The sequence below is a fragment of the Panthera leo genome, chromosome F3 (assembly GCF_018350215.1).
Source record: "Panthera leo isolate Ple1 chromosome F3, P.leo_Ple1_pat1.1, whole genome shotgun sequence".
Classification (NCBI taxonomy): domain Eukaryota; kingdom Metazoa; phylum Chordata; class Mammalia; order Carnivora; family Felidae; genus Panthera; species Panthera leo.
Genome location: NC_056696.1, coordinates 33,490,488 through 33,514,944, shown reverse-complemented (window position 1 = coordinate 33,514,944; position 24,457 = coordinate 33,490,488). Strand labels below are relative to the sequence as shown.

General features: G+C 46.7%; 2 protein-coding genes across 3 annotated transcripts in view; one reads left to right on the top strand and one right to left on the bottom strand.

The window, feature by feature from the left end:
* Positions 1–24,457, bottom strand: part of LAMB3 (laminin subunit beta 3) — a 163,138-nt gene that overhangs the window by 136,420 nt on the left and 2,261 nt on the right. The window lies entirely within an intron of this gene.
* TRAF3IP3 (TRAF3 interacting protein 3) lies at positions 1,151–24,421 on the top strand. 2 transcript variants are annotated; one of them, XM_042925917.1, is made up of 16 exons: positions 1,151–1,421; positions 5,060–5,466; positions 7,330–7,474; positions 7,616–7,679; positions 7,932–7,956; positions 8,605–8,634; positions 8,725–8,820; positions 14,761–14,832; positions 17,275–17,415; positions 17,566–17,703; positions 19,316–19,451; positions 20,027–20,089; positions 21,531–21,590; positions 22,679–22,815; positions 23,568–23,681; positions 24,329–24,421. In XM_042925917.1, exons 2-16 carry the CDS (start codon positions 5,119–5,121, stop codon positions 24,419–24,421), a joined length of 1,662 nt encoding a protein of 553 aa, XP_042781851.1. In that variant the 5' UTR covers positions 1,151–1,421; positions 5,060–5,118. The 2 variants fall into 2 exon arrangements, with proteins under 2 accessions (XP_042781851.1, XP_042781852.1); XM_042925918.1 differs by lacking the exons at positions 22,679–22,815; positions 24,329–24,421 and having other exon boundaries at positions 23,568–23,646.

Here is a 24,457-nt window from a genome sequence, read left to right as displayed (position 1 = left end):
CGGGGGAGGGGCAGAGAGAGGGAGAGAGAGAATCCCAAGCAGGCTCCCTGCTGTCAGCACAGAGCCACACACAGGGCTCAATCTCTCAACCATGAGATCGTGACCTGAGATGAAATCAAGAGTCAGACACTTCACCAACCAAGCCACCAGGCACCCCTGTAATAGTTCTTTTTAATGCACACAGATCAGTTCTTTTTAGTTTTTGCCCAAATTTCCTAGTTGATTGGAAACTTTTATTTTTTATTTATTTATTTTTGAGAAACAGAGTGAGACAAAGCATAAGCGGAGGAGGGGCAGAGAGAGAAGGAGACACAGAATCCGAAGCAGGCTCCAGGCTCTGAGCAAGCGGTCAGCACAAAGCCCGATGCCGGGCTCGAACCCACGAACTGTGAGATCATGACCTGAGCCGAAGTCGGACGCTCAACCGACTGAGCCACCCAGGCACCCCTGGTTGGAACTTTTTATGAGATTCTGTCTGCTATTTGTCCTGCCGTTCCCCAGCCCACACATCCCTCACCTTTTTACATCCTCATTGCTTCAGAAAGGAGCAGATTCAGAGCTGGCTTCATTCCTGAATTCTGAAAAAGACGCCAAGTACTTCAGAAGAGCAGAAACTTTTTTTTTTTTTAAGTTTTTTATTTATTTATTTTGAAAGAGAGAGCATAAGCAGGGGAGGGGCAGAGAGAGAGAGAGGGAGACAGAGAATCCAAGCAGTCTCCACGCTGTCAACACAGAGCCCGACACAGGGCTCGAACCCATGACCTGTGAGATCATGACCTGAGTCGAAACCAAGAGTCAGATGCTTAACCAACTGAGCCACCCAGGTGCCCCCAGAAAAGCAGAAACTCTTTACAACTCTCTAGGATTGGGAAGAGGTAACCAGAGGAAAGAGAAAATCCTTACACGGAGAGCTACCTGATACACATGCAAACCTATCCTGGGAACATCTAGGCCAAAAAGGCATCTTCCCCCTCATCGAAACTGCAAGGTTTGCACGTGACCCAGAGTCCCATCCTTGTCTACTTCTGGAAAGGGATCTTGATTTGAAACCAACTGAGAGCTCACACTGACCCACTAGCAAGAAAAAGGGTGGCAGGGGTGCCCAAAGATGGGAGGAGCTCCTGTGCTCAGCCCCATAGGCCTCAAGGGCTCAGGGGCCCACTCAGATTGTGCCAGAGAGCAAGAGAGAGGAACTGGGGTGAGCAAGCATTGTGGCTTTGTCTGTTTCCTGTTTCAGCAAGGCTGCTGTGCAGAAAGAAAGACAGTACGAAGAAGGAAAATGCTAAGGGGGCCCAGGGCCATGGACTGACAGCTTGCACTTGACCCAGCTGCTGCCTTGCCCCATCTGAGACCACAGCCAAGATCTGCCCAGCAGCTGGAATGCTTTCTTGAGCTGCTTGGTTTGGAGCCTGGGACCCAAGGTAACTGAGAAGGAGGATGCTTTTGTGTCCAGGTTGGGGACCTCCAACTCTGGGGTGGGGAAGAAGGTGATCTGTCATTGAAGCTTCCCTCGGCTGAAGGGGGAGACGCAGAAGCAGATGGATTAGTTGAAGAGTGTTGGGGGGGGGGTGGGTAAGCAAGAAAGCATCCTGCACTGGCTCCTGAGGGCACAAGCCACACCACAAGGGTACGGCTTTTGTTGCTCCTCTGCTCCATCCATTAGATTAGATTAGGAGTGAGTCAAATGACTTAGGGTCCCGGCTGCCCAGTGATGGGCATGAATTAAATGAACTTTTACAGTTCCCTTCAAAGCAGGAGTCCCCCCCAGACAACAAGCTGCCATTAGAGCACGTAGGTGCAGGCCCTTGCCTTCTCACCTCGCATTAGGATCTCTGCACTAGGGCGGTCAGACCCGGGCAGGAAGCCATTCATTGCACACACAAGCAGGAAGTAGGAGCAGAGACTTGGAAAGGCAGCAACAAACCCCTGTCAGGTGAGGGCACCACCCTGACCTCTCCCTGAGGCAGGATGCCCTCAGCCATACCACCTCCTCCCCAAGCTCCAGTGGGACTTGTCATACTGCCAAGGGACACCCCACAGATGCCAGAAACCCTGGGCAGTGGCCCAGTGACCTTTCTTTGAACCACACAGGGACCAGTTCCCTTTTTTTCTACAGCCTATCCCTGTCAGTCAGCCGTCCCACATGGCTTCTTGTGTTTAAGCAAATCAGAATAGTCAAAACATCCCAGAAAGCTGGATATGATTCCATTCAGCTGTGCGCACCTAATCCTCCCGGGTGTATGGGCCTGGGGGTCTGGGAATGCTCCCTTCTCTAAGGAGCCATTTCTACTGCAACTCCCTGCTGGAGTAACGCATCCCAGCGTCTGCCCCTCAGGAAGCAGAGTGAGGCAGCCGTATTTTTAAGCGAAGTGGCCCACTGGTGTGGACAGCCTGGCAGAGTCCGGGGGAAGACCTTACCTCAGGCTCCGTCTCCTCCCCCGCAGCCCTTTCCTCCTCATGGCAGGAAGGTGGGAGGATTCTCCATAATCACAGGCTTTGCCTCCTCTACAAAGCCTGTGGATTACAGGGAGGGGACCTAGCGGCCCACGTTTTAATGGCGGGATGCAGGCACGCTGGACACCGATTCTTTACCCCGCCTCTTCTTTGCCTTTCTGCTGGGCCTAATTGCGATGGCACTTGTGTCCAGACCACAGAGAAGCCCTTTTGCCTTGTAGCCCACACGCAGAGGTCAGAGGAACCAGAGCAGTAAATATGATTTCAACCCGAGGCCAGCATCCCCTCCATGTGGTAAACAGCACTCCTTCAAAGAGAAGAGGGTGGGAGACGGAAGGATGAGGCATTCTCTTGGTCCTGCAGTGCTAGTCTAGCTGGAGGCGTTGGTCTTACAGCACTGAGTGAGTCTTTAATAGCTAAGATCAGCAAGAAAGGGGTAATAATCATCCCACTTTAGTATTGTAAAAAGCTAACATTTATTGTGCGTTATGTGCCAGATGCTTAATGTGCATTTTCTCTTTAATTCTTATGACCTTACAAGGGAGGCTGCGGCCCCATTTTATAAATGAAAAGACTAAGACTTAGAGATGTATAATAGTTTGTCCAAAAGCACAGGGGTAGTGGGTGGCAGAGCCAGGATATGAATCCACACGGCCTGAGTCCAGAGCCAGGGTTCTCTGCCTCCCCCATCAAAGGCAGAATACCTTCCTATACCACAGGCATAGATTCTGGACATGGAGTTCACCTGTACATTATCCATTCAGTCATGTATAACTTAAAATGAGTGAGCCTTTTGGCTACTGTTCTAAGGTTTTAGATAACAGAGGAAGCAGGTGGAAAGTCAGGGAACACCTACAGAGTAGGAACGAGAAGAAAAGCCTAAAGAGAAAAGCCACCCAGGGGTGGGACGAGAGAACAAGCACTGACAGCCTCACAGTCCTGCCTAGGGTCTGCAACTGCCCACAGCCGGAGGATGCCCCTCCAAGCCTGGAGAGGCAGGCATTTGACAGCATGCCAGGTTTGACCTTGTAAGACCACTCTCCTGGAGTGAGACCGCCCCACCCATGAGTGACCCCAGGGAACAAGTGGTATGATCCGAGAGAGAGCAAGGATCCTGCAGAGAATTCTGGACCGAGCCAGATGGGCAGGAAAGTTCCAATAAAAGGACAGAGAGTCTGCTACCTGTTGAGTCTGTTTGGTCTATAAATAAAATCAAGGGGCCAGAGCTGGTACTGCCTGCTGGTCGATGAAGCTGAGATGTCCTCTCTGACCTCTCCAGGAACTGGGTTCTCGGGTTGTGGGTAGTGAAGTTGCAGGACACAGAGGAGAAGCTGCAGAAGGAGTCCCTCTTCCTTCATCAACCACTGGGCTAACTCCAGCATCAGTGGAGGCAGGGCGCAGAATTTCCAGCTCTCAGGACCAGCTCAGCCAAGTCCGGCCCCAACTCAGCCAAGTTACCAGAGAGGGTTCTAGGAAAATAAACTAATTTGCAGAAGGTAGGTGAGGGAGGGTAGGAAAGAGAGAAAAGGGCACAGAGAAGGAAGAAGGAGTTAGAGTTGGGGGTTCTGTGAATAGCAGGTAGGACCATGTAAAGGGGCAACAAGTGTGGCTTCTTCACCAAGCCTGGTTCCCTGTGGACTTGTTGACACTGTTTGCCTTTGTTTCATTTTTGTTTGTAATAGCCTCATTGAGGTGTAATTCGTGTAGTTGCTAGTTTTGATGGCACAATCTCTGTTTGGGCCAAGGAGAGCTGACCTGGCGGCATACTTAGCCCTAACAGAGAGGAGATTCTAAAACATGGAACCTTCAGCTTGGAGGGCTATTGAGCTGGAAGCTCTGAAATGGGTTTCAGTCAACACTGGACAGATGGCAGGTACTCAGCTGATACTGGTTTGAGTTGATCTGCTCCTGAGGGTCAGAGCCCAGTCCTGGGCCGGAAGTGGATGTCAGTGGACCAATGTCAGTACTTCATGACTGGAGAAATTAGGGTGAGCTTTCCCTCCTAAACCATGCCCAGGACCAGGCTCAGAAGCCAGTCATTAAGGGCCAAAAAGATAGCAGTGGGTGCTGGTCACAGGACTGGCCACACCTTGGGGGGGGGGGGTCTGGTTATCCCTCCAGGCCTTGACGAGAGTCACTCACCTATTTAGCAACAACTTGGGCCAAGAGAACAGTAAAGATGCTTTTCTTTTAGATTGAAGAACAAGAGCCAATTTACCTGGTTCTCTAGAAGTCTCTGGAAAATGAACACATCCCTAGCTGCTATCCAAAAGGCTATACACACATGACAATTTTATCAATTATTCCTGACTTAGAGGCAGGGTGAGATCAAGGAAGGTCAAGGAAGAAGTGGCAGCCAGAGAGATCTTTCCACTTTGCAGAGGGAGAAACATAGGCCAGAGGGAAGCAGTATGGAAAGCTCCATAATTAGTATGGAGCCTGAACCCGGGAGTCCTGATTCCCAGTTCGACACCATCACCTCCTCAGTTTTCAACCTACATGCATGGGATGCTGTGCTATTTCTACCCCCTGGTCCTGGGAGATAGTCATTTTTTCTGCCCATCTCCTGACCCCTCCCCTTCTCCTCCCTCTTGGCATTTGGCAGACCCAGGCAGCTATTCCAGGAACTGGAAGCCAAGCACAACAGGTGCTCAGGAGGTCATCATGATCAGCCTGGACCCCAGGCCTTCCCCTGGCTTGGCCCGGTGGGCCGAGAGCTATGAGGCCAAGTGTGAGCGCCGGCAAGAGACCCGTGAAAGCCGCCGTTGCCGCCCCAATGTGACCACTTGCCGCCAGGTGGGGAAGGCGCTGAGGACCCAGCAGAGAGAGCAGCTCCAGAGAGCACGACAACAGGAGTTCTTCAGGAGGAGGAACCTGCAGGTGGAGGAGAAAGGCAAGACACAGAGCCCCAGGGCCAAGGAGCACGGTCCCTCGAGGAGGCCAGGCCAGCCAACTGACCTCAAGGAGCCCTTGTCTTGGGCCAGCAGGATCTCCTCCTCCCCCCAGAGGCAGGTGGGTCATGTCAAGGGACACACTGCTCTGGAGGGTGGCAGGCACGTGGGTGGGCTCAAGGTCACTAAAAAGCGATTGAAATTAAGTTCCTTCTTCCCTAGTCATATAGCAGTCCCCCTTAGCCACTTACTCATTCAGAAACTTTTATTGTTTGGGTCTTTGTTTGCTTAGCTATTTTTTTGTTTTGCATTTGCCTTTTAGGGAAGAAAAAATAATTTAGAAAGTAAGTCCATTGCTAATTCCTAGTTATCAGTTCAAATTTAGGCAATCTATACCTATCTTTCACAGCATTCATTCATCCAGCATTCCACAAATATTTACTGTATATGCTTACTGTATGCCAGGGACACAGGCCCATCTTCTTGATGCCCCCTCTCAGAAACACACACACACACACACACACACACACCTCCTGTTGCACCCACCTACATTTTCTCTTTCACTTGGACCATTCCATTTGTACTAAATTCACTCAGTAAAGGTCTTGTGTGGTCCAGTAAGCTTTCTCTGGCTTCTCCAGGCCACCTCTGCTCTCTGTGGTCCTTATGAGGTTATAAATCCTCTAAGATTGTGTAATAATACTTAGAGCACCCATCATTCTGGCCTGGGAAGGAGCAGTGCTGGCAAAAATCAGGGTGTGCCGAGATGATCTCAGCCAGCAAACCATCTGTGTCTTCCTATCCATGTTCTGAGCATGTTGACAGCAGGGATGGGTCCATCGTATTCCCTGGAAGTGCCTGGCCTGGTTCCGTACCGAATAGAAGTTCATTCAGGGTTTCTTAACCAGTGGATCTGTTAGCCACAATAGAAGGTGCTGTTCACAAAAATGATCCTTGAGCCCAATTGTAAAATAAAACCAACTGTGTACTTTCTAAGGCAAGAGGTTTCTGAAAGCTTTTTGTTTAAAAAAAATTTTTTTTAAGGAGAAAAAGAACGAAAACACATTTAACTAAAAAACTTTACCTATGCCTAACGGTTATTTAAGGTTTTACTGAGATTGAGTCAGTCTGCATGGTTGGATACTATAGGCATTTCTTAGCCTTTTAGTGTTCTGTTACAATCCTAGAATTTTTGAGTTTGCATAAAGAAAATACAAAAAGAGCAGACTAGAGGGGCATCTGGGTAGCTTAGTCAGTTGTGTCCGACTTCAGCTCAGGTCATGGTCTCATGGTTCATGAGATCAAGCCCCGCATCAGGCTCCACACTGACGGTGCAGAGCCTGCTTGGGATTCTCTCTCTCCCTCTCTCTCTGCCCCTCCCCCGCTCATGCTTTCTCTCTCTCTCAAAAATAAATAAATATACTTAAAAAGAAAAAAAAGAGCAGACTAGATTGTGATGGCTACTACCACACTCTTCCCCATACCTCCCTGCTCTAACGTCTCTTCACACAAAACCTCAGTGGTATTCCGGCTACTACTGAGAGGAAGGAAGCCACCTCTCCAATATGGAAATGGCCTGGGAGATCATCCACATTACACACACTCATACACAAACAGGAGACCAAGACCTGGTAGAAAAGGCAGGATCTAACCCAGACCCCCTCACTCTAAGACCAGTCCTCTTTCCACATCACCATACTGGCAGTGTAAGTGGCTAAAACCAAACAAGGTAGATCAGGGATTCTAGAGAAAGTAAGTAGAGACAAGCCCAGCTCCCCATTTGCGTGGTCTGTGGAGAACCATACCCACCAACCAGGACAAGAGAGGGCAGGAGCAGGGACAATTTTGTAGTTTTGAAGGTTGGAATGGGCTACTTTGGCTTTCTGGATCTGAAACTTGATCACTGGTTCATCTTTCTGCAATCTGCTGGAGAATCACGCTGTAAGAAGCTCTAGGCTTTCAGCATCCCCTACTTGCTTTCCAGGTGTCAGGAACCAGCTCTGAGGCCTTTCCAACCCAGCGTCACCCTTCCTCAAGCACCCAGAGGGATCTGGCTCACCTCTCCTCCCAGGCTGGGGGCCTTTCACCACAGGACTCTCCCATCAAGAAGCCACCCACACACCACCGTGGTAAGAGCTGAGCCTCCCTCCCTCACTGGAGCCTGCATAAAACCTTGCCACAGCAGGCTCAGCTTGCTGGCAGTGGAGAGGCCTCTCCCTTCCCACTTGCTCCTCCATGGGTTCTGAATCACCTTATCCTCCATTGCTCAGGCACTCAGACAAAGGCAGAAGAAGCCCAGCCAACAATTAAGAATGATGCCAGTCAGCAAACCAAGTGAGTACTTCCATGTGACCCCAGCTTCCTTACATCCCATCCATTCCACTCTGATAAGCTCTGCTTGAACCCTCACCCAGTGTGTGGAGAAGGAGCATGATGAACTTCCATGACCACCTTAACTGAGAGAAAGACCTTCCCTACCCTACTGGCTCTTCAGAAGAGATCAGAGAAGGAATCGACCCACTGCCTCCTGATGTGCTTTTTTTTCTTTGATCCATTGTCATTTTATTCTATTTCTTCTCTTCCCAGTTATGGAGTTGCAGTTCTAGATAAGGTAAGAAAATCCTCACTTTGAAGGGGTTGACTCAGATGATATCCCAGCTCTTCCAAGTTCTGACATTCTGGAATTCTATGGTAAATACAGCTGGGATGGAGGGACACCTTCTTCCTGGATAAGCAAAGGGACAGGGGCCTGGAGGGACTCTGAGCCAAGGAAGAAATTTACTTGACATGAACCAGTCCTGGCTCTGGTTCCATGTTCCAGGATTTCAGGGAACCTAGAGTCTTCCTTCTTTTTTTTTTTTTTTTTTTTTTAATTTTTTTTTTAAAGCTTATTTGTTTATTTTGGGAGAGAGGGAGAGCACAATCAGGAAAGGGTCAGAGAAAGAGAATCCCAAGCAGGCTCCATGCTATCAGGACAGAGCTCAATGAGAGCACAATCCCATGAACCGAGAGATCATGACCTGAGCCAAGATCAAGAGTTGGACACTTAACTGACTGAGCCACCCAGACACCCCTCTTTTTTTTTTAAGTTTATTTATTTTGAGAGAGAGAGAGAGAGAAAAAGCATGAGTGGGGGAGGGGCAGAGAGAGAGGGAGAGAGAGAGAACCCCATGCAGGCGCCACACTGTCAATGTAGAGTCTGAGGTGGGGCTCAAGCACCCCTAGAGTCTTCCTGAATACCCTTTTTCTTTCTCTCTAGGAAATCATCCAGCTTTCTGAGTACCTCAAAGTAAGTAACATGTGAACTCTCTCTTCAGTTCCTCCACCCATCTACTCCTTCCTCCAGGTTAATCTTACCTTCTTGCATTTTCCCCCCCAGGAGGCCCTCCAAAGGGAACTGGTTCTAAAACAGAAAATGGTGATTCTCCAAGACCTACTGTCCACCCTGATAAGGGCCTCTGACAGCTCTTGGAAGGTAAGGGAATGAAATCTTTGTTTGAACAAAGCTCATGGGCTTCTATGGGTGCCCATCTCATTCTTCTTTCCACATCACCCCAGCAAGATAAGGGGTTTTCTCACTACTGAAGAGGCAAGGTGGGGGGGTTGGGGGGGGTGCTGAGGTCTAAAGGGCAAAGATATTACATACATGGGAGAGCTCAGCTAAATCCACGGTCATTAGCTGGGGTGATGCTGCTCCATACCCAGGGAAGACCCAGAACCAAAATTGGAAAGAATTCCCATTTTTTAATATGTTGGATGAAAAGGAGGAAGATCCCAATACAGTTGCTATTACTAACTGTGGTAAATGTCAACTATTTTTATACGGGATTCACACCAATATTAATGCCAAGCCATCATGCACCCACGATTCAGCTTAGACATCAATGTCAAAGTGAGATAGGACCTTAGATATCACATAGTCTAAGTTTTCTCATTTTACCAATGAGGAAACTGAGTGTCAGAGAGGTCAAGTGACTTGCCCAAAGTCACATCACTAGTTACAGGCAGAACTGAAACTAAAATTCAGATCTCCTTATTTTAGTCCATTTGTTCAACAAATATTCATAGACCGTGTTTTCTGTACTGAGCACTGGAAATAAAAGATTAATTAGTCAGGGTTCCTGCTTTTAGAGAGCTTGTGGTTTTGTCAGGGAGACAGATGCCTAAACAATGCAGAGATATCAGAAATAAACGTTTTTCAGGATATAATAGCACACAAGAAGGAAGGAATGAATCCAGAGAATAGGAGAACCAGGGAATATTTATAGTTACATAAGTATTTTCCAGACAAATGTGGAAGTGGGAACTATATTCTGGGATGGAAATACAGCATAGGAAAGACCCAGAGGCACGATATGGGTCTCAATCTCAAGATTGCTTTATACTCTTTAAAAAGTTTATTGAAAACCCCAAAGAACTGTTTCTATTTAGCATATTGAGATTTACTATATTAGAAATAAAAATAGGAATCTCAAAATATGTATAAATTTTAAAATAAAAATAGTAAACCCATTGCGTGTGAATCTAAATTACATATTTTTATGAAAGATAAGTACATTTTTTGAAAAAATAGTAAGAGAAATAGCATTGTTTTATACTTTTGCAAATCTTTTTAGAGTCTGAACAGAAGACAGCTAGATTCACATATTTTCTTCTGCATTCCATCTGTTGCAATACATTGTTTTCATTGAGGCGTAGAAAAGGAAAATCCAGCCTCACACAGATATGTAGCTGGAAGAGGGAAGCCCTCGTAGAACCAGTGAAAAGGTCTTAGGGATTCCCAGGGGTCCTCAGACACCACATGGAAACCCCCTAGACTATATTATGTTCAGGGAGCTATGCCACTGGGGCATAAGGCACCAAGTACAAAGAGAATGTACACACTCACAAGCCTCCGTGGACATCTAACCCTACAGCATAGATGGTTTGTTATTTAGACAGAAAGATGGGATGGGACAGTGTACAACAAAACTGAGAAGTTTACAGTGATGTAAAAGAAGCTTCCTAAGCTCGGTCCTCCTTCCTTATATATCATTGTACCAGGATTTAAGTGTCTGTGTTTTGGGGCTCCTGGTGGTTAAGGAAGGTCGTTTGCATCAGCAGAGCAGAAGCCTGAGACAGACAGCTGTGCATGCCAGGTGGTTTCCGGTGCTGAACTAATTTGAGATCATCTCATTTATTCAACAGACATTTGATTAAGTTTCAACTATGTGCTGAGCCCTGTGCTCCAGGGACAAAAAGTAGGGTTCTTGCTCTTGAGGAGCTCACGTATCAGCCAGGAAGAGAGAGATGCGTAGTAAACAACACGAATACAGTGTGGAAAAGCCATAACAGGGGTTTCTACAAAGTGACACAGAGGAAGGAGAAGGAGGCAATTTTTCTGCCTGAGGTGGAACAGGGTAGGATCCAAAGGAAAGGGACCATTTTAGCTGAGCCTGGAAGGATGCATAGTCTACCAGTTGCAGACGTAGGAATGATGATGGGGAAGAAAAAGCAGAAAGGAAAGGGGATTTAAGGCAAAGCAATCGGAATGATTATAAGGCCTCTGTGTAACAAGCAATTGGGTGCAGCTGAGTTTGGCTGAAATGAAGAGATCATGTCAGAGGAGTTCCGAAGACTCTGGAATTATGAAGCTTAAACTTTTTCCACTGATGGGGTATGTCAAACGTAAATAACACAGAGACTCCTTCCTAAAGGAAAAGCATATGTGTCACAGATCCGTGAGAACACATGCTACCCATGTGAGAAACGCTGCTCCAGGCGGTCAGCAGGTAGCACTGGGAGGGCACTGCATCTGGGTTGAAAGTCCTGCACTTAGCAAGATTCCGCCCATCTTCACAAGCAGCTCAGTCAGGGGCCGTGGAGTTGTGCTCTCTTCGGCAGCACACAGGCTGAAATAGTTGCGGAACTGAGCTGAGAATGAATGATCCGATCTGTGCTTTGAAATGGTCTCTGACAATAGTGAGGACCTGGGCTCCAGGTGGGTGTGGAAGCGGCGAAATCTCTGGTGACATCCTAGGCCCTGAGGTGCAATCAGAGCCTGAGTCATTGGAGCTCAGTGAGGACGGGACACACTTCTCAGGGCACCTCTGCGGGCAGTTTCACTCCACGCTGGGCAGGGCAGGCGAGCAGAAGCTCCTTTGGTTGTGGTTTTCTCCCTCCCTTCTTCCCACCCCTCTGCATACCCACGCTTCTTTTCTCCCTCCCCCCCACTGGCACCCCAGCTTCCTGTTTTTAACAAAAATAGTCAGATTTGTCAGTTAAGGGCTCTTGCTTCCCTCAAAACAAAATCATCCAGCCCTCTACCCCTGCCATGGAGACCTCAGCCTGGATGAAAGAACAGCTCCAGACTGTGGTATTTGGGAAAACCAACTGGAAGAATGTGACCCAAACGGGGACTTTGACATTCAACCCAGTTCAGACCTTTTATTTTTTCCATTTGGCCTCCATGATTTGAATCTCCCAGTTTCACATGCAGGGCAGCCCACGGCAAACCCTGCGAGAACCCCAAGAAGGAGCTCCCTCCATTGTTTCTACCTCCAAGCTAAGTCTGGGCCTACTGGATGTGGTGGGGCCTGGGGCACTGCTGATACTCCCAAGCTAGGTCCAACCTTCAGAGGGGAGATGGTTCGGGCGGTCGAGAAAGCAGGCTCTCAGTATTGGGCAATACGAAAACAAGAGTGGGGCACAGTTGGGTTCTAAGTTCTGCAAAGTGGAAACGAGATCTTGAGATGACAGCACAGCGGGGGATTGGCTGCAAGCCCTAAGCAACCTCTGCTAGAGCACAGATGAGCTGTGGGTTGGCGCTTCTGCGGTGTGGCGGTAGTGTTTCTGGAGAACAGATCAGAGGCCGGGGAAAGCGAAGCAGAAGCAGGAGCTGAAGCCCTCGGACCAGCACCAGGTGTGTACGGCCTCCACCTTGCTCCCTTTTCCAATTGGGGGTCCCGTGCTCTCTGAGCCCTGGGCTCCTGGCAGGGGGGGCGACTGCCAAAAAAAGGTCCACAGTAGGCCTGTAAAGGGTGCTTCTTCCCACATACTGTACCACTGGGTTTCAGTTGGGGTAGCTGGGGCTCAGACCAGGAAACTACATGCCCCATTTGCAACAACTTGGCTACAACTTTCTTCCCTGCCTCAGGGAGTCTGGGAAGGTGGAGCTGTGGACAAGAGATTTTTTTCAATCCCCAGACTTGGGTGGCCCTTCATCCCCACTGAAGGGGCTATCCTGAATTGTCTTTTATTGCATTGTGAATGGAAAAGTAATCTGGGGTACGGCTAAAATACAAAAGCAGTTGGAAGAGGCAAAACATTGAATTAAAACCACAGTAAGGAAGGAGAGAGGAGCTACCCAAAGATGGGAGTATATGGGGGGAAATGTAAGGATGTAATGTTTTGGGCTTGTTCGTTTTCTTCCCAAACTACAGCAAGATAAACCTTAAACTCGGTGGGCTTGATTACATTCTGCCGTGGCAAGAGTTTAGGCACAGGAAAATGCAGAGATCTGAACCAGGAAATGGGGGTGCAGAAGGAGTTGATTTCAGGACCTGTGGACTGACAATGAACAGGACACTCAGGGGAATGCAGCCCTTTTACCAGTTACTCCAAAGCCCAGAACAATGGAAGTCTTTGTCCATCTCTTTTATCTGTCCCAAAGCCCTGTGGTTACTGTAGATGCCAAATCCTAGACTCTCAGCTCTCACACGAGACATTATGAAAAACATTAATAGCAGGAGACACTTTGAAAAATTATTTTTGGCAAAGCCTTTTGCTTTTGCAAGGCCCAGCTGAGTAATACAGGAAGCAGAAAGGGTGGGGGCGCCCCCTGGCTCCCAGGGTTAGAAGAATCAGCCAAACAAGATCAAAACAGGAGCTGTGAGATACCACTTCCTGCGCCCTCCCCAGGTGCCCTGAAACTCAGAAGGGGACAGACCTCAAAACAGAGTCCCCTCCTCTGCACCCAGGCCATTACAGACGGGAAATGTTATGAGGGTTCCAAACACCCAAGCCACCTGAGAAGGGCCATGGCATCTCAGGCCAGAAGAGAAATGTAATTTCTAGACCTCCCAAGTGTCCAGCAAAGCCTACTGGGAAAAAAAGCCAGAAAAAGGATATGAAAACTGGTTATTGCTAGAGACCCACACCCTCCTCTCTCCCGATCCTCTCACAAACTTAGGTCAGACTCAGGCCTGGAAGAACAAAACCCCGCGGTGGTAAAAAGAGACAACTACAGGTGGGGGAAAGAACAAAGCAGCAAGGAGGTTGTTAGCTACTCAGCTAAAATACTGAAAAATTGAGAAACAGATAAGGCTCTTCCTGCCTGCCTTTCCCCACTCCCATCCTTGAGATTAGCATCCCTCTTGGAATGTCCAAAATGTCATGCAACTGACCCTACTTACGTGTGACTTTCTGGGAAGCCCTTTAATCACCACCACCACCCCCCACATACACATACCCTGCCTCACTTGATCTCTCTCCTCCATGTCCTGCTTTCTTAAAGAATTTCTCATCTTGAGTCCAGTGTGTGTGTGTGTGTGTGTGTGTATGTGTGTGTGTGTTAGGGGAAGGAAGGAGGCAAGGAGGGGAGGCATTAGTTTGTTAGGGCTGCTATAACAAAATACCACAGTCTGTATGGCTTAACCAAAAGAAATTTATTTTCTCACAATTCTGGAAGCTAGAAGTCTAAAATCAAGGTATTGACAGGGTTGGTTTCTCCTGAGGCCTCTCTCCTTGGCTTGAGATGACGGTCTTCTCCTGTGTCTTCTTCACATAGTGCTCTGTTCTCTTCTTATGAGGATACCAGTCATAGTGGATTAGGGCCCACCCTAACAACCTCATTTTAAATTCATTATCTCTTTAAAGATCCTATCTCCAAATACAGTCACATTCTGAGGCGCTGGGAGTTAGGATGTTAATGTATAAATCTGAGGGTGGGGAGAGCAAAGGGGGACACAATTCAGCCCATGATGGAGGTAAGGAAGGGAATGTGGAGACCCTTTTGGTCTTACTGGCCTATACTTTAGAAGTAAAGATCCTGTACACAACTGAGGGGGTGAGGAATACAGAAGTGCCTAGACAGACAGGAGAGAGAGGTAATGAGGAAAGAAAAGAAGAGCTTAGAAGATTTCCTTCAAGTGAACTATTATCATACCTTGAGCCATTGGATAGAGGACCTCAAGATACAGAGAAGACTTGGGGCCAGTCCGATTCCTCCTTCTCCTATTCCAGAGACAGAAGAAAAGATCTTCTACCTAAACATCCTTTGACATCCTTCCTCCTCCCTACCTCCTGAAAGAGTTCAGTTCCACAAACATTGCTTGAGCACAGACCATGTTCTAGGCAGTAAGCTGGGAAAACAGAAGAAAACTCTTTGCATGCTATATTTTGGCCCAGACTAATTAAGTCATCCCATTTGCTCCAGGGCCAGCTTAATGAAGACAAATTGAAGTGCAAACTGAGATCTTTAGAAAACCAGCTGTACACCTGTACCCAGGTAAGCATTCTGGAGGACATTTCCAGCCCAGGAATCTAGAATTAAAGGAGAATGCTTGAACCTCAATCCTATGCTCTAGAAAGATGAATGTACACCCAACAAAGATGAATGTACCCATTCCTACTCACCCAGTTCTGGCTTTGCCATTTTCATTTTGGTCCCCAATCCACCCTCTACTCCCTTTTTCCTAGTGTCCTTCCCTTTGTACCCTGAGAAGGAACCCCCAAATCAAGTACTTTGCCAGCTCCAGGGAAACCTTAGGAATACCTGGAACTGTAAGGAGAGGTAAAGATTCACACCACCCAGATAGACCTTCACAGGTCCCAATCTTTGAACAGAAGTGTTGGATATTATAATAAAGCCTTACAAAATGGTTTCCATTCCACGGGCAACTTTTGTCTAGTAGCAATCCCTGGGAGAAAGTAAAAGGCTATGACTCTTGGCTTTTCTATGGCATTGTTACCCATCTTCACTAAACTCTGCATTGACCTGATCTGGGATTACAAGAGATAGAAATGACAAGTGGTGAGGGGTCAGATAAGAGAATGAGGTGAAGCATGTGGAGTTGGGGAGATACGATGGATGGTTGGGGTCTTGTGGGGGAACAGAGTTTATAACCAGGTTTGCTGACCCACAACTTTTATTTTTTCAGTATGGCCTGTTTTGTCAGACTCTTATGAACTAAATAATGTCAACCCAGCTCATAAAATACCAACATATAATCCAGAATGCCAGTCTCTTGATTTTCAGCAGGGGTGAGGGGTGGGGGAGTGGGTAAAGCTGGCCAGCATGGTTAAGTCCACTAACTGGGACATACCCATGTATGACTTCAGCCAGTGGCTCCTGGATCTGGCTTCTAATGGAAATTCCAAGAACATAAGACCCACTCACATTTAAATCAAATTTTCAGATGGTCCCAAAACTAAATGGAAATGACTTCGTATGGATCCCTAAATTTGCATGATCTGGACTGCTGTTTACACAGTGGGGTAACCCAGAATTGACAGTAAAAGCTTCCTGCCTTCCCCAGAATCACAGGGCAAAAAGATGAAAGGGATGGGGAGGGCAAGACCCTAAGTGAATTTGTAAAGTTGCTCTTTTCTTAAATCCTGAAGCCAATTTTTTTTTTTAATGAAAATGTATTAATTTAAAAACATTGAGAGTGTTGGGGATTGTTCAGATCTCTGAAACTACAGACATTTGAAAAGGGGGGGTGGGGCGCCTGGGTGGCTCAGTAGGTTAAGCATCCCACTTCAGCTCAGGTCATGATCTCGTGTTTCATGGGCTTGAGCCCCATGTTGAGCTCTGTGCTAACAGCTCAGAGCCTGGAGCCTACTTCAAATTCTGAGTCTCCTTCTCTCTCTGCCCCACCCCCACTTGTGCTCTTGCTTGCTCTCTCTCTCTCTCTCTCTCTCTCTCTCTCTTTCTCTCTCTCAAAAATAAACATTTAAACACTTAAAATTATAATAATAAAGAAGCATTAAAAAAAAAAAGCTTGCTCTCTAACCTGAAGGTATTTACAATCCCATGAGGGAGAAAAATGAATCAATAGTGTGGGAAGATAGAGACATACAAGGGATACTACATGAACCCAAAGAAAAGCTACCTAACTCATAATGAGTTGGGGGATAGGGGTGATTGGTCAAGATTTATCAGACCTTACATGATTCTTGAACTGAACCTTGAGCATGAGTAGAGGTTAACCAGGTGAAAAGGGTAGGTAAGGACCTCTAGGCATAAACTATATGGACAAAGGCAGAGGCCCAAAAGCACAGTGGTTAGGGGATCTGCAAGCAATTCAGCTTGGGTAGAAGCAGCATAGAATCAAAGTCTGAGCTACATGTGGGAGCCATGCCAAGGAATTTGGACCTGATCCTTAGTCACTGAGAGATTTAAACAGGGAGTGACACGATCAGCTACAAGGTTGAAGATGGAGAAAATATTGCATTGACCCATAGAGTCACAACTAAGGAGGTGACAGGAAGTACAGAGAAGAGACAGAGACAGATATGAGCTGTTAAAGAGTTTGATTTGACAAAGCTCAAGGAACAACTGATTACTGGGAGAAAGAGAGAAATCAAGGATGACTCCCAGGTCTCAGTCCTGGGAGACTGAGCAGGTGATGATGTTGGTCACTGAGATAAGAAACCCAGGAGAAAGGAGGTTGAGAAAGATGATTTTGCTTTGGAAATGTTGAATTTGAAACACCCCTGGAAGGCCGAGGGGATGCTCACCATGCCAGGACACTGTTTGTTACCCCTGCTTACTTCCCTCATCACCTGGGACCCTCTCCCTGCTCCCCTCCAGCCTGGAAGAAGGTCCATCAGATTACTGGTATCTCTGCTCTGGGGGGCAAGGACCCAATTCTTTTCATTTCTCTATCCCATCTCAGGGCTCAGCACACAGCTCAATATGTTTTGTTGAATTGCATCAAATTTACAGAAATACTCCCCTTGGGGAATGAAAAAGGTGTTACTGGAGATGGAAGACCAGAAAAACAGCTACGAGCAGAAAGCCAAGGAGTCACTGCAGAAAGTGCTGGAGGAGAAAATGAGCGCAGAGCAGCAACTGCAGAGCGCGCAGGTGTGGGCATGCTGTGTAATCTTGAGGCTGGGACCCCGGGGTGGGGGGGAAGGGGGAGCCTCTGGGCAGCATGGGAGACACCTGCAGAACTCCCGGGAACCCCCAAGGCACCCTCCCCTTGTTCCTCTTGTCTGACCCCCCACCCGCCAGCGGTCCCTGGCTCTGGCTGAGCAGAAGTGTGAAGAGTGGAGGAGCCAGTACGAAGCTCTGAAGGAAGACTGGAAGAGCCTGGGGACCCAGCACAGAGAGCTGGAGAGCCAACTCCATGTGCTTCAGTCCAAACTGCAGGTAGCAGGCCCTGGGGTTGGGACGTGGGGAGAAGAGGCAGGGTTTATGGGGGCAGTGACAGCAGTGAGGAGAGAAGCTGCTAGTGAGACAGGGGGTTCCAAAGGCAGCTGAGAGCATCTGGCTTTCAGTTCCTCACTCAGTGGCCACTTTGGACCTGACTCACTGCTGGGGCCCTGAAATCTAACTCTGAGCTCAGCAAGGATGTCTGCACTGCTGATGCAAATGAACCAAGTGTTCACTGAATGACACCAACCAAATGCAAAGGGCTGGACTGGAATATTCATCAGCCTACTGTCAGCCCACTCTCTGCACCCCATCCCAGCAAAGCATCCAGTTCGGAACAAAGGTCACTAACTTACTTACAGGTTGAGTATTAACTAACATCCCGCCAGTGTAATTTTTAAGCAATTACAGGAGACCCTTGGCATTCTCAAGGGTTCCATCATTTCCAGCCTGTGTTACCTTGTAAACTTTTAACTAATCTCCTGAGCCTCAGTTTCCTCACCTCCAAAAGGAGGCTAATAATAGTACCTCCATTGCTTGTTGGGATTTTAGGAGGATCAAGTCAGGTAATCCATACAATTTGTTTACTTACAAACAAATTTGGTTTGAAATTTTGAAGACCCACATCAAAAATTTACCTTTATAGGGGTACCTGGGTGGTGCAGTCGGTTAAGCCGACTCTTGATCTCTGCCCAGGTCATGATCTCACAGTTGGTGAGTTTGAGCCCTGCATCAGGCTCTGCACTGATGGTGCAGAGCCTGCTTGGGATTCTGTCTCTCCCTCTCTCTGCCCCTCCCCTGCTTGTGCTCTCTCTCAAAATAAATAAATAAACTTAAAATAATTTTTTTATAATTTACCTTTATAATTTTACTGAAGCAGAAACCTGAGCAGCCAAACTAATAAGACAGGTCACGTTAGTCTTACTGAAGGTGTGAACCCAGCTAGTCAGTGCACTACAGCCACATCTCCACATTTGTGGTTTCTTCCTCCTGTCACCTACAAGGCAACTCTGATGAAGATCTTTTTCTTTTTTAAAGGTTTTTTTTTTTTTTTTTAATGTTTACTTATTTTTGAGAGAGAGAGAGAGAGAGAGCACGAGCAGGGAAGGGGCAGAGAGAGAGGGAGATCTAGAGTCTGAAGCAGGCTCCAGGCTCCGCACTGTCAGCAGAGTCTGACACAGGGCTCAAACTCGTGAACCGTGAGATCATGACCAGAGCCAAAGTTGGACTCTTAACCAACTGAGCCACCCAGGCTCCCCATGAAGGTCTTTTTCTTTTTAACCTTAATTCTTCGAGAAAAATGACCCTACCACAGAAAAAAAAGTTGACAGTGTTAGAATGAGAAGTAAAGACAATGTGAAGACACCTAGAAAAGTGATGGGTGTTCTTCAATTTGGGTATTACTCAAATGAGTCCCTTTGAATAGTAAAGTCTAATGCATCGTTTAAATGTGAGGAACATAGCAAAGGAAGCACTAAAAATCCCAATTTTCCCATTTTCCTAATACTCCTATCTCTAAAATTCTAGTTTTCCTCTTCCATGGAATCTGTTCCCATCCTCCACCCCAGCACTGACCGGCTTCTGTGTCGGCCCCTCCTCCTCCTTACAGGGAGCAGACAGTAGAGACTTACAGATGAACCAGGCTCTGAGACTTCTGGAGAATGAGCACCAGGAACTGCAGGCCAAGATTGAACACCTGCAGGGGGACAGAGACCTGTACAGCTCGGATACACAGCACCTACAAGGTACCCTTCTCCTCAGAGGCCTCTGGCTCAGTGAGCCCAAGTGAGCCCAAGAAAGGAAGCTGGGTAGAGAAGGCGGCTTCAGTCTTTGGTTGGCTTTGTGATTTCATTTGACCCGGAGGGACAGGCAAGGCTGTTTTAATCATCCAAGACTGAAAATGAATCGCACTGCACTAGCGGATCTTGTAGTTATCAGCCTGCTTTTCCGGCCCATCCCCTGAGCCACGTTGCAGCACTCCTACTTCAGTCACACGTGCCAAGGCTGCATTTCTAATTCAAAAGGGAAAGGTCAGTTGAAACACAAGGCGCCGTGAAGGTTTCCCATCACAGCCTCTGTGTCAGCTGAGAGGACCAAATCGTGTGCAAATACAACTCTTAATTCAACCTGACGTTGTCGATGCTGATGAAGTCCAAGGCACTTGGGATCTGGTTTACCCGTCTCAGAACTAGGACAAGTAGAAGAAAGAGCAATTTCCACTTGACACACATCAGAGGCCTACTACTAGGTCCCATTCTCGGGTGTCAGGTTCATGAAGTCTTAGTTTCGTCTATTTCGGTTTGCATTATTTCATTTCCAGATCAACTGAAGAGGTCAGAGGAGGAGAAACTCGCCCTGGCGGCCAAAGTACAGCAGCTGCAGAGTAAGTTCCCTTTCCAGATCCTCAAGCAGCACAGCTGGCTCTTTGGTGCTCCTGCCGCACAAAGGGCTTTGGGGCCCGGTCTTGGACATGTCCTTTACCTTTGTGCATTTTCAGACCTTCTTGGGAAGTGAGAGGTCATTTACATAGCTCTTCGCAAGTTAGTATTAGCCTGGTCTTTTCTTCTCTACTTTTCTCCTTCCATGCCAATGACAACCACCTGAATTTCCCCCAGAATTGCCATTTCCCTCAATTTTGATGTTAAAAAATGGGTTTTCTAAGCCAGTTATTTGATATATTGTAACTTATTATGTACATGAGTATGTCATATAGACTTCTGTCACTAGGAATGGTTCAGAAAATCAGCTCACACTACTTATGCCTCAGTCCACTTCAAAACTACCTGTTGGGGCCAAAGAGGAAAAAGGACTTTTCAGAAGAAAAGTAGGCCATTGCTGAAAAGCTAGAGAACCTGATTCAGTTAATAGCTCTGCTGGCTGCCCACCGCCTTAACCTCTGCTACCCCAACAGAGATGTTTTGTGTAATTAGTATTAACAGAGAAAGGCAACCAGCAGTAGATGCCGAATGCCTACAGGGCAGGAGCTGAATGGACCAGGAATCACTTCAACACCATGCTTTTATTTATTCAGTACATATCTACTGAGTCCCTACTAAGCACCAGGCACTTTAGACATACACACTGAGGACACAGTGCTGAAGAGAACTGACACAGCTCCTTCCCTAATGAAGCTTACACTCTAAGCTCTATAATAAAGTATGGAGCTTCTACCAACAAGTAAGTATGTGTCAGGCAGTAATAACTGCTAGGGAGAAAAATAAAGCAGCTTAAAGGGAAAACAGTTGCTATTTCATACAGGGTCATCTGGGAAAGTCTTCTAAGGTAACATTTAAGCAGAGACTTAAAGGTAAAGACATTGAAGGAAGAGACATAAGGACAGTGTATTCACAACAAAATACCACACACTGTGTGACTTAAAAAACAGAAATTTATTTTGTTCTGGAGGCTAGAGGTCCAAGGTCAAAGTGTTGCCAGGGCTGGTTCCTTCTGAGGGCTTTGAGGATAGATCTGTTCCAGGCCACTCTCCCTGGCTTGTAGATGGCCTTCTTCGCCCTATGTTTCTTCATATGTCTTCTATCTATGCATGTCTTTGAAATGTCCCCTTCTTACAAGGACACCAGTCATAAGAGATTAGGGCCCACTCTGATGTCCTAAAATTCTTGATTATCTCTGTAAAGAACCTGTCTCCAAATACGGTCACATTCTGAGGTACTAGGAGTTAGGACTCTCCCCCTATGAATTTGGGGGAGCACAATTCAGCCAATAACAGATAGGAACATCTTGAATAATTAAGGTTTGTAGCAAAGTTCTGAAAACATTGTTTACAGTCAATATACAGACAAGTTCCTTGTGTCTTCCCACAGGTCTGCTTCAGAATCAATCCTTACAGCTTCAAGAACAGGAGAAACTCTTAACAAAGAAAGGTCAGCAAATTTACTTCCACAAATTCTAAGATACTGGTCTTTCCTTGCCTGCCTAGAGGCAGAGGAATGGACTACATGACCTCTTGGAGTCCCATGCAGTTCTAGGAGTCTGTGAGGTCAGGGATCTAGCCGAGCTTTTTAAGGACTGATCATTGGCTTTGAGAACACTTTAACTAGTTAGCCTCCTATCCTGAGAGGTACATAAACTGTGAAAAGAATTTCTACTCTCTCTGAAAACATGTCTGTGTTGAACATTTCAATAAACTGATTTTGAACTCAGGATTTAATGTCAATTTTTACATTTGACTTTCCAAATCACATCCCAAGTCCACACCTCCACACCATGCTGCATGCAACAGTCACCTCACTCTTAGCCCTCAAGAGTCTGCTGCCTTAACTCCCTGAGAAGAATGCATCATGTATCTGAGGGTGGGGGGCAAAAGTTCCTCATGTATGCACTCCAAGTGGTCTTTTGTTTTCTCATCACAATCACCACGTAAAATATAAGGCAGAAAGTATTATACCCACATAGCACAAGCAAGAAAATGAAAATCTATGGTCATCAAAATTAAGGACGCAGCTAAGACAACAATCCAGAATTTCTGACTCCTAGTTCAGTGCCCTCTTCACCAACACTAAGACTTCTGCGTGGCTCAGAAACCACTTTTAACCACATGAAGGTGAATTCTATGATATGACAGCCATTCTCATTGACTTTGAAATAAGGACAGAAGGGGAAAGGGGTTAGTTCTATTGGAAGTATCCAGCAAACCTACCAGAAGTACAACAAAAGAAATTGGACTAGTAAGTATTCTCTAGAAATATCTGCCACTAAACGGGACTGGGGATACAAAGAAAAGTAAGAGGCCAACCTTGCCCTCATGCGGCTCAAATTCCAGCTGTGTCAAGGCTGAGCAGGGTCCCAATGGGAGAAAGTCAGAAAATTCTACTCCATGCAGTCTAGTCAGGGACAGGACCTCTCTTGTTCTCTCCCCTCCCTTCCCCTCACTCCAGACTTCTCTCAGTGATAGGGCCCTTCCTCAGAGGCGTGGACCGCACTATCACTGAGAATCTGGCTGCTTTTTTAGATCAGGCTTTGCCTGTGTGGAGTCCAAAGCCCTCCCATAAGGAAGTGGAACCTGAGGGTACAGGGAAGGAGAAAGAACGGGATTTCAGAGACCAGCTGCAAAAGAAGACTTTGCAGCTCCAGGCCAAGGAAAAGGAGGTGAGAACGTGACCTCAAGGTAGTGAGGGGCTCATACCACAATGGTAGGGAAAACTGCTGGGAGGCAGCCAGGGAGCAGAGATTTCAAAGTTTAAATTGTGATTGGATGCCAGCAGGTATTCACTTTGCTTTTAGGCTAACTTGTCCATCTTTTTCCTTCTTCATTTATACCAACCATTATGCAAGGTTTTATTAAATAGTTACCTTTTATAAAGTCAGCCTAAACTAAAACACACTTAATAAACATATTAACTCCTCAAACTTTGTCCTACATAGAGTTATCTTAAAACTTTATATAGTGTCTTTTAAGTAACAAACTCTTCCCATCTACATACTTAGAAACCTACATATTCCCAGAGTATTCACATGCAACTCAACTAGGTCCTGTTGAAGATGCTTCTTCACCAGTACTAAGATCATTCCCAGGTCTTTTGTGCTATAAGAACTTCATTTTTTGGTGTCCGCATTTACAAAGCACTTGCACACACACAATCACATGAAAGCACTAACGTGTATAATAGATAGTATTATCATATGCATTACAATCAATCATTTAGATGAACACGTTCCAGGCAAACTAAGTAAGGCAGCCAGAAGATAAACTGAAATCTCTGAGCAAAGGCTGGGAAGGGAGGATGGTGGTAAAAATTCCAAATGAATGAAGGGGTAACTCACATAGGGCCTTCTCCCCGACCTGCGCTCTATCCCAGAAGGAACTGGTAGTGATGATGTTGGTGGTATTCTCCCCCCAGTGCAGAGAACTGCATTTGGAGTTAGACAACCTCAGTGACGAGTATCTCTCCTGCCTGCGTAAGCTGCAGCACTGTCGAGAAGAGCTGAACCAGAGCCCACGGCCGCTTCCCAGAGTAAGAGGGTCTATCCTCCCATATCGCCCTGGATGATGGTGGGACAGGTCCTCCTTTAGTCAAATCTTGCAGATCATTCATCAACCCGTGCCAACGTTGGGCCAGCCCATTCCATTCAGCTTGGTTTATATACTTGAGTATAACAACTGTCGGGAAACACTTGCTCATGCAACCAAGCCTAATTTTCATGGAACTCTTGAGCCTAAAGGAAGAGGCCTACTATTAGCTAAAGTATGAAATGGTGTTCTTTTAGCCTATTATGAGCTAGTGGCAAGAGTAAGGAGAGAAGAAAAAAAAAAGAGTAAGGAGAGCAAAAGTACTACAGAATATGAATAGAGAATAATATAGTGTTGCTAAGTTATTTTCCATCCTTGATTACTCTAACCAGTATTTAAGTATCTGGCCCTTGCTGGGTATGGTTCCCTAGGCCAGTGATCCTGGGCTTAGGGACCAGTGACCAGCAGTAAAGTGGTCTTATCCCAAAGAAGTGAGCAAGTGAGAGAAATAATGATATAAAAAGCTTTTTCTCCTCTACTGACCCAAGGTTTTCCACGGGGCTGGAATGGGAAGAAGGAAGATTATTTTTGTCTGTATCTTCTCCAAACAACCCATGGCCTCTTTCTCTTTCTCCCCTTCCCTCCTCACAGAGGCAATGTGGCCAATGGCTCTCGATGCTGATGGTAATGATTGCTATAGCACTGGCAGTGTTCCTGGCCAACAAGGACAGCCTGATGATCTGAATCACTTCGGACAGCTGCCTGGGTGAAAATCTGAAG

Bases quoted from the DNA above. Each gene is read 5' to 3' on its own strand.
- TRAF3IP3 (XM_042925917.1), top strand. From the start codon at position 5,119: ATGATCAGCCTGGACCCCAGGCCTTCCCCTGGCTTGGCCCGGTGGGCC. The intron at 14,833-17,274 runs GTAAGCATTCTG...TCAAATTTACAG, and splicing joins AGCTGTACACCTGTACCCAG to AAATACTCCCCTTGGGGAAT. The intron at 21,591-22,678 runs GTCAGCAAATTT...CTGCTTTTTTAG, and splicing joins GAAACTCTTAACAAAGAAAG to ATCAGGCTTTGCCTGTGTGG.